Genomic DNA, 13537 nt, shown 5'->3' on the forward strand with positions numbered 1-13537 from the left:
CCACAGGCTTTTTAGCTTGAAATATTTGACGCCCCCAGTTTAACACTTAGCATACTAGAGAGGCTTGTATAGGTCTATACATTTATTTTTGGGGTGTTGCTAGGTGCACCCAGCTTTATTGTTGGTGCACTCAGCATTTTGAGTGAATGGGCGAAAATGTCCTTCACTTAAAATATAAAACCTGTACACCCAACACTCCACTGTTCACGCTTTCCGTTTCCCTGCGCTATTTGCTAGTTTTTGCGATGACGTTCAAGCTTCTCCTCCTAGCGTCGTTTGCTTTCCTTGGAGGTTCGTTTGCCGCGCATTGGGTGGTTCGTTGTCGGCATTGAGGACCTACAGCTCTGTTTTGCTCTTCCACCATCGAGGTAAGCTTCACATCTTCGTTAATGGATGCATTTTCGTATTTTGTTTTGTGCGTTCGTACAAATCAACATGATTCATAAGTATTACATGATCCGTATAACGCATATGGATCAACTTGATCCGTAATACTCATACGGATCAACTTGATCCGTATGACCCTTTTAATTAAAAAAAATAGGTATTTATGTTTTGAAAAATGTTTTTAAATATGTATTTTATTTGTTAGTTTTGTTTTAAAAATAGGTATTGTTTGTGTTTTAAAAAATATGTATGATTGCATGGTGTTATGAAATAGTTTTAACTTGTAATAGTAAATATATGAATTTTGTAGTTGTTTATGTTTATTTTATTTCAATGGAAAATAGTCATATATTATTTAATTATGTAGTTGTTATTTTATTTATGAATTTTGTGTTTTAATTATGTAGTCATATATGCTGTTATGAAATAGTTATAAATGATGTTATTTTATTTCAATGAAAAATAGTCATATATTATTTGTAGTTATAAATTTTGTAGTAATTTATGTTTATTTTAATAGTAAATATTGAATTTGACCAAAAATGCATGTGTGTCAAAATTTGCAGATTATGATTAGAACTAGAGGGTTAGGTCGTGCCTTAGGTAGGGTTATAGATAGAGCCCTGGGGAGAGAGGATCATCATGATTCAGATTATGTTTCCCAATGTCGAAGGCCTACAGCATTCGCACGTAGGCAACAGCAAGCTGCCCCTATTGCTGAGGATGATCCTGTGGTGATTGAAGATGTACATGCACATGCTGAAAAAGCTATTGATGATGCTCAGGGATTTTCAGGTGGGCTGCGTGACCCATCAGTACTGACTGATTATAGTGACCATGTTGCAGTCATCGTATGGAATTGAGAGGTATTTAAAATTTTTAATTAAACTTATTTGTTAAGTATTTATTATTATTTAAATTTGTTATAATTTTAATTATTATGTTTATAAGTTGTTGAATCATTTTTTTTTTGCAAGAACGTCTTGAATTGAAGTTATCCTCCCATGGAAGGAAGGTTCAAAAATTTGGAAGGCCTGCTCCAGAAATTGAAGGGCTAGTCCCTGTCACATGATTAAGTCCTTTGATCGCATGTTCAGTAAACATTGGCGATCGGGGACTTATATCCGCTTTTGTGGAGAGGTGGCATAAGGAAACTAACAGTTTCCATCTTCCTGTTGGAGAGCTGATCATCACCCTGGATGATGTGGCGTCTCTGCTTCATCTTCCAATTACAGGCGCATTCCACAGCTTTGAGCCTCTGTATGTCGACGAAGCAGTCTTGATGTTGGTGGAGTTACTTGAAGTCTCCGGAGAGGAAGTTAGAACTGAGACAACACAATGTCATGAGACATACGTACATCTATCGTAGCTACGAGATATTTATCAGAGTAAATGCGAGGCCGAACATTGGATTGTTGCAGCTCGTGCATATCACACAGCTCGAAAAGCTATTATGCATGTGTTAGGGAGAACACTTATGCATATCAGAGCTCGTCAAAAGACCTGACCTCCATCAATAACCATTTGAATGGGTATGCTTTTCTCCATGCCTTAAACATTTGAATCTCATTTATATTATTGAAAGGTGACAACCTTGGTTATTCGTGTTTGATTCCATGTTTTAGCAACCGGAAGGTGAGAGGTCCCCTCAAATTTGATGATGTTGATATCAGGTTGGTGAGTGACTCTATGGTTGCAAACAACCTCTATCTATAGAATGGAAGTTGTGCTTCGTCATTAGGTGCACCATTAAAATCAGAGCAACTTGACTCCTAGGATCCAATGTTATGTATATTCTTTCTTTACTCCTTTGTTGAATCCATGTATATTGTATTGGGTGCTTTATGAGAAGAGGGGTTATTGTTATGAGCCGTGAGATTGTAGAATGCCGCCACTGCCCCTTGTGCTTTTGTGTATGTTGTTAGTTATTATTAAATGCAGAATGTAGGTCTCATTAGGTAATAATCAATAGTTTCATGTCCTAGTTCAACTCGTTTTCACCATAGTTTGTAATTTTGTTTGTTTCCACAATAGCCGATTAATCTATTTAGGGATAGGCCATCCATATCTGAAATCTTTATTGAGTTAGGCCTTTCATTAAGCTAACACATGTTATTTAGGTCATACTTTTAAAAAGGTTAGGTTAAACCTTAAAAAAAAGTCAAGTTACAAGTAGTATTGGAAAAAATTGGCAAATGGAGCAGCCATGGGGAAAAGTTCAAGCACAATGTTTAAAAACCCTAATAACACAGAAGTGACACAATTGTTTGCTTCGTTTATAATTGTGTTATTTCTCGTAATGTTTAAAATTTGCCATATTCTACTCTAAAAAAAATCCACACATGCACAAACACCATGTTCTCATATCCACGTCTAACGATATTGAGTAAGGCGAGATATTATAAATTATTGTACTTTGTTTGATTTTTATGAATAAAAAATAAAAATAATAATCATGTGCATGTGGTATATAGCCCATATAGTATAATCTAACCATGTTTTGTAGTCTTTAAAATTAGTCATATTTTATTTATAAAAAAAAAAGTTGAAATATGTCTGAGGTCTCAATTAAATGATTGATTTTTATGAAGGGTCTTTGGTAAAAAAAAATTATGTTTTGAATTTTTAATATATTAAAATTTTTGTTTTGAATTCTTGCTATCACCTAAGAAATTACATGTCACCTTGTAAATAGACATTTTACAGACACTCGATTAAAAGTTTAAGAGTTGGGTTGATCGAAATTGTGCATTTTTTTGTATATCCATCCAAATCAATCAACCAAATAATAATCAGGTTGAGTTGGGTTAATGGGATTTGAATGTTATATATATATTGTAACACTATAATTGTATAGAACAATAATTTATTTTTGTCTAATAAAGGGATTAAATTGAACCTAAAATAAAAGAAAATTAAATTAAAATATTTTTTTCCTACTAAGAAAAATTTATGAATTCATCATTGTGTTCAATGATATTTTACTTTCTTGTAAAATGTTAATTTTTTAAGATATTTTATTATCTTAATATTCATAAGTATTAATCCTTTGACCAATTATAATTATCGTTATTAATTTTTTTACACAGATCAAACAAAACTAATAAATAAATATGAGAATATTGATTTTACAAAATTAACTTTATTATTATTAATCTTTTCTTGTTAAAAATGATGCAACATTAAGGGTATAAATTGAAATGGATAATAAACATTGCATTGAAAAACTAAAATGAAGTAATATTGTGATTTATTTTTCTTCTATGACAATTATAATAAGGTTGGAGAGTATAAATATATAATAACAAATGAATGAATGCACAAATTCAAATACTTATTAATGACGTCATTAAATCTCTTTATCTTTCTCCCAAACTCGTTTTTTTTATTAAATGTCTTACTAATTAATATAACTCATTAAATAAATAAGAAGTAACACAAAAGGATAAAATATTCTTCAATTAGAATTAAAGTTTGCTCTTGATAATATAAAAAAGATTTGCATTAAAGAAATTAAAATTATTTTTTTAAGTATAAATATATGTTTTAAAAGTATTTATTTTAGTACAACAATATGTTTCAAATTTATTTATTTTAATTGAATTTATTCTTTATTTTAATTTTTTAAACATATACATATCAATATATTGAAGTAAAAAGATATTTCAAAAATTAAAAATTATAATAATGTAAGAATTTGTAAAGTGTAAAATGTGTATGAAATGAGTTATTACATATTGATTATTAAAATATAATATTTTTCCAATATAATGAATAATATTGAAAGGAATGATTTTGGGATTGTAAGTGATATAACCCAAAGAATGAAACTCATATATATATATAAAAGTTATATTTTCAAATTTTAAAATTCTCTCTTTTTTTTCTTTCTTATATAAAACAACTAGATAATATATATATATTATGCATTAAAAAAATTATTTAATAATTAATATTTACTTTTATTATTAAAAATTCATTTAATAATTAAAAAAATTCATTTACTTTTATTGTTTCAATTTGTTCATTTGAAACAATAGCTAATTCTTCAAGCGTGAAATAATTAGTGAAAAAATTGCTAATAATACGACAATTCTTTAGTAGAAGGACGCAAAAGAATGTCCGGACATATTTTGCACAAAATGTCTGTTTTATTTCCCTAGTAAATATAAAATCAATGTTGATCATTTTTTTTTATTCAGACTTTTTTTTTTTAATTCTGAATTTTGACCGTTTGTTAGATCTCTAAAATCGGACGAAATATTTTACGTTAGACATGAAAGATCTCAAAAAACCGAGAGAGAAAGTGAAAACCAAAACCCACACTTAATCCTATAGTAGACGCAATTACCGAACTATCCATTTTCCTCACGGTGACCATTTTTTTAATATAAAAAATCCCAGTAATCCATTTATTTTCCTTAACAAAAAGGAAAAAAAAAAAAAGAAGAAGCATACAACTGAATCTATCCGACTTTAACGGATTATATCCAAATGATTCAAGTTTTTTTCGATAATCAAAAACAGAAACGGGTACGGGTATGGATTAGTAACATGCGCCCCGACCCGTGTTTGCGTGCCCCTTCCTCAGTTCCTCACCCGTTTCTTCCTCCACACAGGCACAACACAAGCCACCACGGCACCAACAAACCACCGTGCTGCAACAACTTTTGGCTCTTTTTTCATTTCTCACTTCCTCAACAAATCCAACTCCTTTTTCTTCTTCCACACTGCCATTGAACTCTCTTCAGGTATTCATTCTCCTCGCTGCTCCAATTCCTCTCTTCTCTATTTCTCTCTCTCGCGCGCGATTCTCCTTCAATTGTCGTTGTTCCTCAATTCAATTTATTATTATTGTTCCTGATCGTGTCTTATTCTGCTTTCTCTTGTACGAGTCTACTTCCAACTTCTGTAACTGATAATATTGTTTAAATTTCCTCTTTGAATTTGCATCGCTTTAATTCCTAAGTTTCTTACTCGCAGCACCTTCGATTTGAAGCTCCGTCTCAATTGGATACCTGCTACTGTCTTTTCCTTTTTGCAAAAGGAAAACTTTCCCCTCTTTTTTTTTTTTTTTAATTTATTTTTAGCTTAGTAGCGAAAAAACTTTAAATTCTCCGTCTCCTTGCATTCAATCGACCACCTGAGACTGTGTTTAATGTTTATAAACTCTTTTTCTTTAAATTGTCAAAAGGTAGTTTTATTTTCTGATTATAATTTTGTTTCTTGCTTTATGATTATGAGTTCCTCGCTTTCTTATAGACATAGCAGCAGCTAAGACACACTGGATATTTGTGATTTTTGTCTATTGTTCTTTTTTTTTTTTTTATGTATTAATCAGGTTCGGGACGGGGTTGGGGATACTTCAGCTTCTTCTTCTTCCCATTGTTCTTTCTAGGGTTTCTCGATTCCGATTCCTCTCGCGTTCCTTTCGCAATTCCTTCACCCTCGTGTTCGGAACCCAGCATCTTCCTCCTCCGCGCGTGATCTGAAGCCAAATTAGGGTTTCCGCATGAGTCCTCCTCCAGCTGAATCCAACGCCATGGAAGACGGCAAGTCCGAGAATGGCGGCGACCAAGTCGAGTCTCGCTTCTTCGAGTTCTGCAAGGTTCTTGATTTTCCCTATCTTTCGTGTTTTTTTTGGTGGGTCAAATTTTTTTTTTGGGTTTGGTGAAATTAATTTGTTTTTTTTTTTTTTGTGTTTTGTTTTGTAATTGCGTGTGGGGTTTCAGTGGGAGTTGTCGGCATGCAGAAAGTTAAGATATTTTAAGTTTTTATTAGGTTAGTAATAGTAGGTATGAAAGTTTGGTGTGTTAATTTTTTTTAGTGCTTTTTCTAAGTTAAGTTTCCATTTTTTGAGTTAAGGATAGGACGATGCATCTGAAAATATTTAATTGATCAATAAAAAAAATTATATGTTAACTATGGCATGTTACTCATCCTGATGAGTGAGCGTCTGAGTGATGAAGGATACAATGCTTAATTTTTTATTTTTTATGAGTGGGGCAAGGCGGGGAGAGCTTTTTTGGAGTTAAGTGACATTGATATGGAAAATGAGTTGCACCAACCCAGCTGAGTTTGTTGCTTTAAAGGAATGAAAGAGAAATAATTAATAGAATTTTCTCAGTAAATGAGCTGTTTGATTTGTAATGATTGTTATGATATGTTTTGTTATGATTGTTGTGATGTGATGGAGTGTGTTTAACGGTCTTTTTGCTGTATTTGACAAAGTTGAGTGGGATTAGGGCAATTTGACCTGGGAAGATATTTATTGTGCAACTCTTGTACATCAACCATCTTCTATTGTTTCTATTTTTTTAAAATTTGTTGTTCACTTGTGTTATCTTGTAATACCAGTCCACACACAACCTGCTTTTGTTTTGTCTTTCTATCTTCTTTTCTACCTGTTGCCTTTTTATTTTTGGAGTTGGCTGATATGCTCCATAAACTGGGATAGTTTATACCAACATGTGTGCGTGGGTCATTACGACACATGAATCCATATCAGGTTGAGATTGTGTTAATAAGTGAGACTCGGAATAGAAGAAATGTCCATATATATTTTTTTGTATGCATTTAGGTAGATTGAGTAGGGTTTAAATTGTGAGATCCGTTACCCATTAAATTCTTCATTGATTTCTTACAGAATGGGCTAGCATTGGAAGAGAAAAGCTGTAAAGAAGCAGCGAATCTGTTTGGAGAAACCAAGCATATTCTACTGTCAAATTTTTCGTCAATGGGAAACGGAACGGTACAGATGAACATTATTCTTTGGTATAACGTATGACTTCTGAAAAATTTATTTTAATAAATGAGTTTATATTATTCTTTTTCAGTCTGAAGAAGCAGAGAGGTATTGGTTTGCTTTTATTTTGTACTCTGTCAAAAAATTGATCCAGAAAAATGACGAGGGTGAGAAGGAAAACACTGAGAACATTGGGCTTAGCTTGTGTCGTATATTGAGAGCAGCAAAGCTTAAGTATTTTACTGACTTTTTGGCTAGCATATTCTTTTGTGCTTTGTAGGTTGTTCTATTACTTACTTTATGCTTATCTTATATTCAACAGCATTGCAGATTTTTTCAAAGAACTTCCACAGTTTGTTGTTAAGGCTGGTCCAACTTTAAGTAATCTATATGGCACAGATTGGGAAAACAGGCTTGAGGTATTGACTGAGCAGAGAACCACGATTGCATTTGCAAAGTTTATATTTTTTGTTAGGTGGTTTTGTTTATTTATTTGATTAATCCCAAGAAACGTATAAGAAGTTTTATCCTCGTATGGCTCGAGAAAATTAAAAATGATATGTATGTATGAAATTATGATGTCAAATAGCTTGGAAATTGGAATAGTTTTCTATTAAGCTATTCTTTATGTTGCTATGTCTATACCAGGCGAAGGAGATGCATGCCAATGCTATTCACTTGAAGATTCTTAGCAAGTGAGTACCCACCTTTTGCATACATAATTTATTATTATTATTCATTAATTTATGGTATTCATTATTATTCATTAAGATTCTCTTCTCTATGTCTGAAGGTTCTCATTATTATTCATTGACTCTGAAATTTCTCTTTCACTATGTATTATTTCCTTTTGTATAATAAATTAAGCAAACCTGACATGTGCTAATTCTAGGAAGCATAGTTTTCCATGGATAGTTATTTACTCATTTAAGTTCTTGAAACTAGAGATTAGAGGTAGTCATAGCTTAAATGTCATATTCCTTTCTTAAGATAGCTGTTGTGGTTTGTTGGTAGTGAAGTTCAAATTGCCTTATGTGTTGTGTTATTTGCTGTTATTGTATTTTATTAATATGATAACATATCATTAATGAAATGTATTTTGTCACCAAAAAAAGAACTTAATGAACATGTGTTTATAATAGAGCTAGTCTACTGAAGGTGGTACATGCATTATGAAGTGGTAATAGTAGTTAACGGAATATGAACAGCTAAAATTTTGTAGTTAACCCATCATAGATCAAATGCCTTGTCTGGAACTACACATATGCTATGGTCAATGTTTCATACTACTGTTATTTTTAACTGTCAAGAAATTAGATGCATGTTGGTATCATTTAGTCATCTCTCAGACTTTGCAATGCTATATGCTTAGCATTCCTATTTTAGCTGTATACAGTTGTTTGCTTTGATTATCGTGTGCTGTGCAACATGCCTACATGAGATGACATGACATCTTGTATGTTTGATGGTGCTAGGTACTATAAACGTGTATTTGGAGAGTTCTTTGTGGCAACTGACACAAATGCTGAAATAAACTCACCTATTACTGTTCATGCATCTGAATATCATCGATTTGGATGGTTGCTTTTCCTGGCACTTCGTGTACATGCTTTCAGCCGTTTCAAAGACTTAGTGACTTGCACTAATGGTTTAATTTCAATCTTGGTCAGTTACATTCTCATAGCTCTCTATTTTGTTAACGTTCCTGTAGAGAGTTTTGTTATTTTTCTCTTTTTGAACATAGAGAAGAGAATTATTGAAACTTTAAAACTTGAATTTTTAATTAAATATTTGTTTGACTATTTTCAGGATATGCTTGTTATACACAAATTCAGTTGTTCCATTTCTTTTAAGTTGTAATATTTTAGTTTTTGTTTTTATGGAGGGAATGAAGGAAATAGATTCTTAATTTCTGGTTGTATCTGTTACAGGCCATCTTAATTATTCATGTTCCTACTCGATTTTGGAATTTCAACATTCATGACTCCTCACGCTTTGGTAATCTTCTTTGTTATCCCCTCTTTCCTGCATTTTGTTTAAATTGTTCTTGTTCTCTTTCATGTGGGGCTGCACTTTGACATGCATTCTGCAATACTGCACTGTGCTCTTTCTTGTGCTCAAACATCTGTTAACTTGTAGGCTATTTTGGTGATTGTCTTAAAAGTGAACCTTTTCTAATTGTTAGAAAAATATGAGGCTATATGAATTGAACTTACCATGTCGGATTATGATTTTCTGATGAGGCTCTGATATCATGTCAGTAAATCACAAGAATCATATAAGAAACCATTAGGAATACTGTTTGGAAAAAACTGATCTTCCCTCTGGGGGGTCATTCTTGTAAATAGCCATTAGGATCTTTGAAATAGAGAAATCTTAAATGTTACAGATATTTACAGCAGTTCTACAAGAAATTGTAATGTTTAATTAAATAGTAATGAGGGAATTGTAATGCCTAATTAAGTAGTAATGAAAACTTAAAAGACTGATTTGCCTCTATACAATTCTAACGTCTAAATAAATAATAAATGCAACAGCTTAAAGGACAATATCACTAATATCATCAAATTTTCATTCAGTTAAGAAAAGTAACAAAGGTGTGGACCTCCTTGCATCACTTTGCAACATATACAACACTTCTGAAGATGAGTTGAGGAAAACCATGGAGAAAGCCAATAATGTAATAGCAGATATATTGAAGAAGCAGCCTTGCTTGGCATCTGAATGTGAAACCGGAAACCTAGAGAATATTGATAAAGGTTCATTTTCATTGTGTTATTATTATTTATGCATCAGGAATGCTTGATCTCTCTAACTGATGTTTATTATCCCTTTGTTTGTAGATGGTTTGACCTATTTTAAAGACCTGATGGAAGAATCGTCTCTACCTTCTAGTTTAAGTATGTTAGAAAAAGATTATGATTACATGATTCACAACAAGAGTGAATTGGATGAAAGGTTATTCATTAATGAGGATGACAGCCTATTAGCTTCAGTAAGCTTATCTGGAGGTTCTGTTTCAGCTGGTGGTGTAAAGGTATGTTCAATTGGAAATTTGTTCAAAAATTTTGTTCTATCTTGTGTAAGATAACACCTAAAATTGTCTGTTATTGTACGCTAGAGGAAATTTGATTCAATGGCATCACCTGCTAAGACCATTACAAGTCCTCTCTCACCACACCGCTCCCCCGCATCACATGCTAATGGCATCCCAGGTAGTGCAAACTCAAAGATGGCGGCCACCCCTGTAAGCACAGCAATGACTACAGCGAAGTGGCTTCGAACTGTCATTTCTCCACTTCCATCAAAGCCCTCGCCAGAGCTGGAACGGTTTTTGACATCATGTGATAGGGATGCTACGAGTGATGTGGTTCGCAGAGCACAGATTATATTGCAGGCTATATTTCCTAGTAGTCCTCTCGGAGAACGATGTGTAACTGGAAGCCTGCAAAGTGCAAACGTTGTGGACAATATATGGGCTGAACAACGAAGACTGGAAGCACTGAAGTTATACTACAGGGTATTGGAAGCAATGTGCAGAGCAGAAGCCCAAGTACTTCATGCAACTAATTTAACCTCTCTACTTACCAATGAGAGGTTCCATCGGTGTATGCTTGCATGTTCTGCAGAGTTAGTCCTGGCAACTCACAAGACTGTAACAATGTTGTTCCCTGCAGTACTAGAGAGGACTGGAATTACAGCCTTTGATCTTAGCAAGGTGATTGAAAGTTTCATTAGACATGAAGAATCTCTCCCAAGAGAATTGAGAAGACATCTGAATTCATTGGAAGAACGTCTTTTGGAGAGCATGGTATGGGAAAAGGGTTCTTCAATGCATAACTCTTTGGCAGTTGCCAGACCTTCCCTCTCTGCAGAGATAAATAGTCTTGGACTGTTAGCTGAACCAATGCCATCATTGGATGAAATTGCAATGCATATTAACTTCTCTTGTGGAGGACTGCCGCCAGTGCCTACCTTGCCCAAGCTTGAAAGCCCTTCAAGTAATGGTTCTCTCCTTTTAGTTCGAACTTGAAGACCTAAAGTCATGTTTTCTAAGTTTTCATATATTTCTTTGTGCTTCTTTCCATAGAGTTATTGTCATGGTTATCTATATGATACATAAAATTGTTTCTCCTCTGCCCTTCCAACATACCTCTCCCTCAAAGATCCCAAGATGAAAATGCATACTTTTCAGCTTGAGTAACATCTTTTAACTAATCAATTTCAGATCAGAATGGGGATATCAGATCACCCAAGCGAAATGTTTTAATGGAAAGAAATTCTTTCACTTCACCAGTGAAAGATTGCCTTCTTCCCTGTATCATCCTTAAGTCAAAACTACCCCCACCTCCTTTGCAGTCAGCATTTGCCAGGTATAACAAGGATGGTCTGGAAGTATCTATATATGTAAATTTTCATTATTTCAATTTTTAGCCACTTTACTGTTTTGTTTTGGTGCTTTGTTTTGAATGTTTGTCCAATGCCAGCCCAACAAAGCCCAATCCAGGAGGTGGAGGGGAAACATGTGCAGAAACTGGGATCAACATTTTTTTTGGCAAGGTATTGCATAACACTGTTATGCCATATTAAAACTATGGTTAATTTGATAACTATCTTTACCTTTTATTTTTGTGGATTCAAAGGAAACCACTTTTTGTGTGCAACTGTGTATATGTGCTGTTCTCTATTTATTCAATTCAGCAAAACTTCTACTTGCTATTTTAAAGCTCCAAGTTTGTGACCGTTGTGTGTTTTCAGGAACAACTGGATCTAAATGTTGACCTTCGATATTGAAATTTTACTTTGCCTTTTGGAAATTAACTGTTACACCACTTCCATTTGAGCTATTTCATGCTGATGGGGCAGCTTTTCTGGTTCATCTGTTTAAGATTTAATGATTTTGTTTCTTCACTATATCATTTTTAAGCATTTCAGCTTGTGTATACTTTCTGTGTTTACTAGATCATCAAGTTGGGAGCAGTCAGAATAAGTGGCATGGTTGAAAGGCTACAATTATCTCAGCAAATAAGGGAGAATGTATACTCTCTTTTCCAGCGGATCCTTAATCAGTGGACATCTCTCTTTTTCAACCGTCATATTGACCAAATCATCTTGTGTTGTTTCTATGGAGTTGCAAAGGTTTCACTTTTGCTTAGAAACTTTTGAGTGTAATTGTTTTTCTATTATTACCTTTTTCTCATTCTATTCTGTGTGCAGATTTCACAACTCAATCTAACTTTTAAGGAGATCGTATACAACTACAGAAAGCAACCACATTGCAAACCACAAGTTTTTCGTAGTGTATTTGTTGATTGGTCATTGGCTCGCCGAAATGGGGTAACTGAAGGTCAAAATTCGATGCTTTTGTAAATCTTATCCAACAATTGTGACCTCATAACTGATCTTAATGAAAACAGAGAACAGGACAGGAGCATATTGACATAATTACCTTTTACAATGAAATATTCATTCCTTCTGTAAAGCCACTGCTTGTTGAACTTGGCCCTGCTGGACCAACTACAAAAAGCGACCGAATACCTGAAGTTAATAAAAATGATGGTACTTGCTTATTAGTAAAGTTACTTTCAATTGCTTACCCGACTTCCATTGTTATGCCAATCTTGTGATCCATTGACTTGTGTGGTCTTTCTCTTTTCAGGCCATTTAGCTCAATGTCCAGGGTCTCCTAAAATATCACCTTTCCCAACCCTTCCTGATATGTCTCCAAAAAAAGTGTCAGCCACACATAACGTATATGTCTCTCCATTACGATCGTCCAAGGTACTAATTTATTCATTTAGATTTCTTCTTCGAACTGGATGATTTCCCAGTTTCCATAACTAGTTAGTGCATAACAATCATGTGACCTTATTTTGGAAAAGGAAGAAGCATGCTTGTGAGGACTGTAGTGTTCGATTTGTTCTTTTTCATAGATGGCTGTATTTTGTAATTTGCATACTGATACAATCTCTAGTAGATAAGAGAACAAAATCTTCTATTTTGTTTTATGGAACACAAGTGTAGTCATTAGTTATGTGTGTACAGATGGAGGCTCTAATATCACACAGCTCAAAAAGCTATTATGCATGTGTTGGGGAGAGCACTCATGCATATCAGAGCCCGTCAAAAGACCTGACCGCCATCAATAACCGTTTGAATGGGTATGCTTTTCTCCATGCCTTAAACATTTGAATCTCATTTATATTATTGAAAGGTGACAACCTTGTTTATTCGTGTTTGATTCCATGTTTTAGCAACCGGAAGGTGAGAGGTCCCCTCAACTTTGATGATGTTGATTTCGGGTTGGTGAGTGACTCTATGGTTGCAAACAGCCTCTATCTGCAGAATGGAAGCTGTGCTTCATCATCAGGTGCACCATTCAAATCAGAGCAACCTGACTCCTAG

The 13537-nt window shown here is 33.8% G+C and overlaps 1 protein-coding gene across 2 annotated transcripts; it reads left to right on the plus strand.

Annotated features, from left to right (window-relative positions):
* The first annotated feature begins 4857 nt into the window (after positions 1 to 4857).
* On the plus strand, positions 4858 to 13537 carry LOC114409912 (retinoblastoma-related protein 1-like). 2 transcript variants are annotated; one of them, XM_028373575.1, is made up of 19 exons: positions 4867 to 5138; positions 5729 to 5995; positions 7034 to 7138; positions 7224 to 7366; positions 7455 to 7551; positions 7781 to 7827; positions 8608 to 8797; positions 9064 to 9130; positions 9712 to 9891; positions 9976 to 10169; positions 10254 to 11133; positions 11361 to 11505; positions 11620 to 11692; positions 12095 to 12271; positions 12350 to 12469; positions 12550 to 12691; positions 12792 to 12913; positions 13178 to 13293; positions 13387 to 13537. In XM_028373575.1, the coding sequence occupies exons 2-19, from the start codon at positions 5900 to 5902 to the stop codon at positions 13535 to 13537; spliced, it is 3045 nt and encodes a 1014-aa protein (XP_028229376.1). In that variant the 5' UTR covers positions 4867 to 5138; positions 5729 to 5899. The 2 variants fall into 2 exon arrangements, 1 of the variants encoding a protein (XP_028229376.1); XR_003666242.1 differs by lacking the exons at positions 13178 to 13293; positions 13387 to 13537 and having other exon boundaries at positions 4858 to 5138; positions 12350 to 12479; positions 12792 to 12856.

Source organism: Glycine soja, chromosome 4 (genome assembly GCF_004193775.1).
Source record: "Glycine soja cultivar W05 chromosome 4, ASM419377v2, whole genome shotgun sequence".
Classification (NCBI taxonomy): Eukaryota; Viridiplantae; Streptophyta; class Magnoliopsida; order Fabales; family Fabaceae; genus Glycine; species Glycine soja.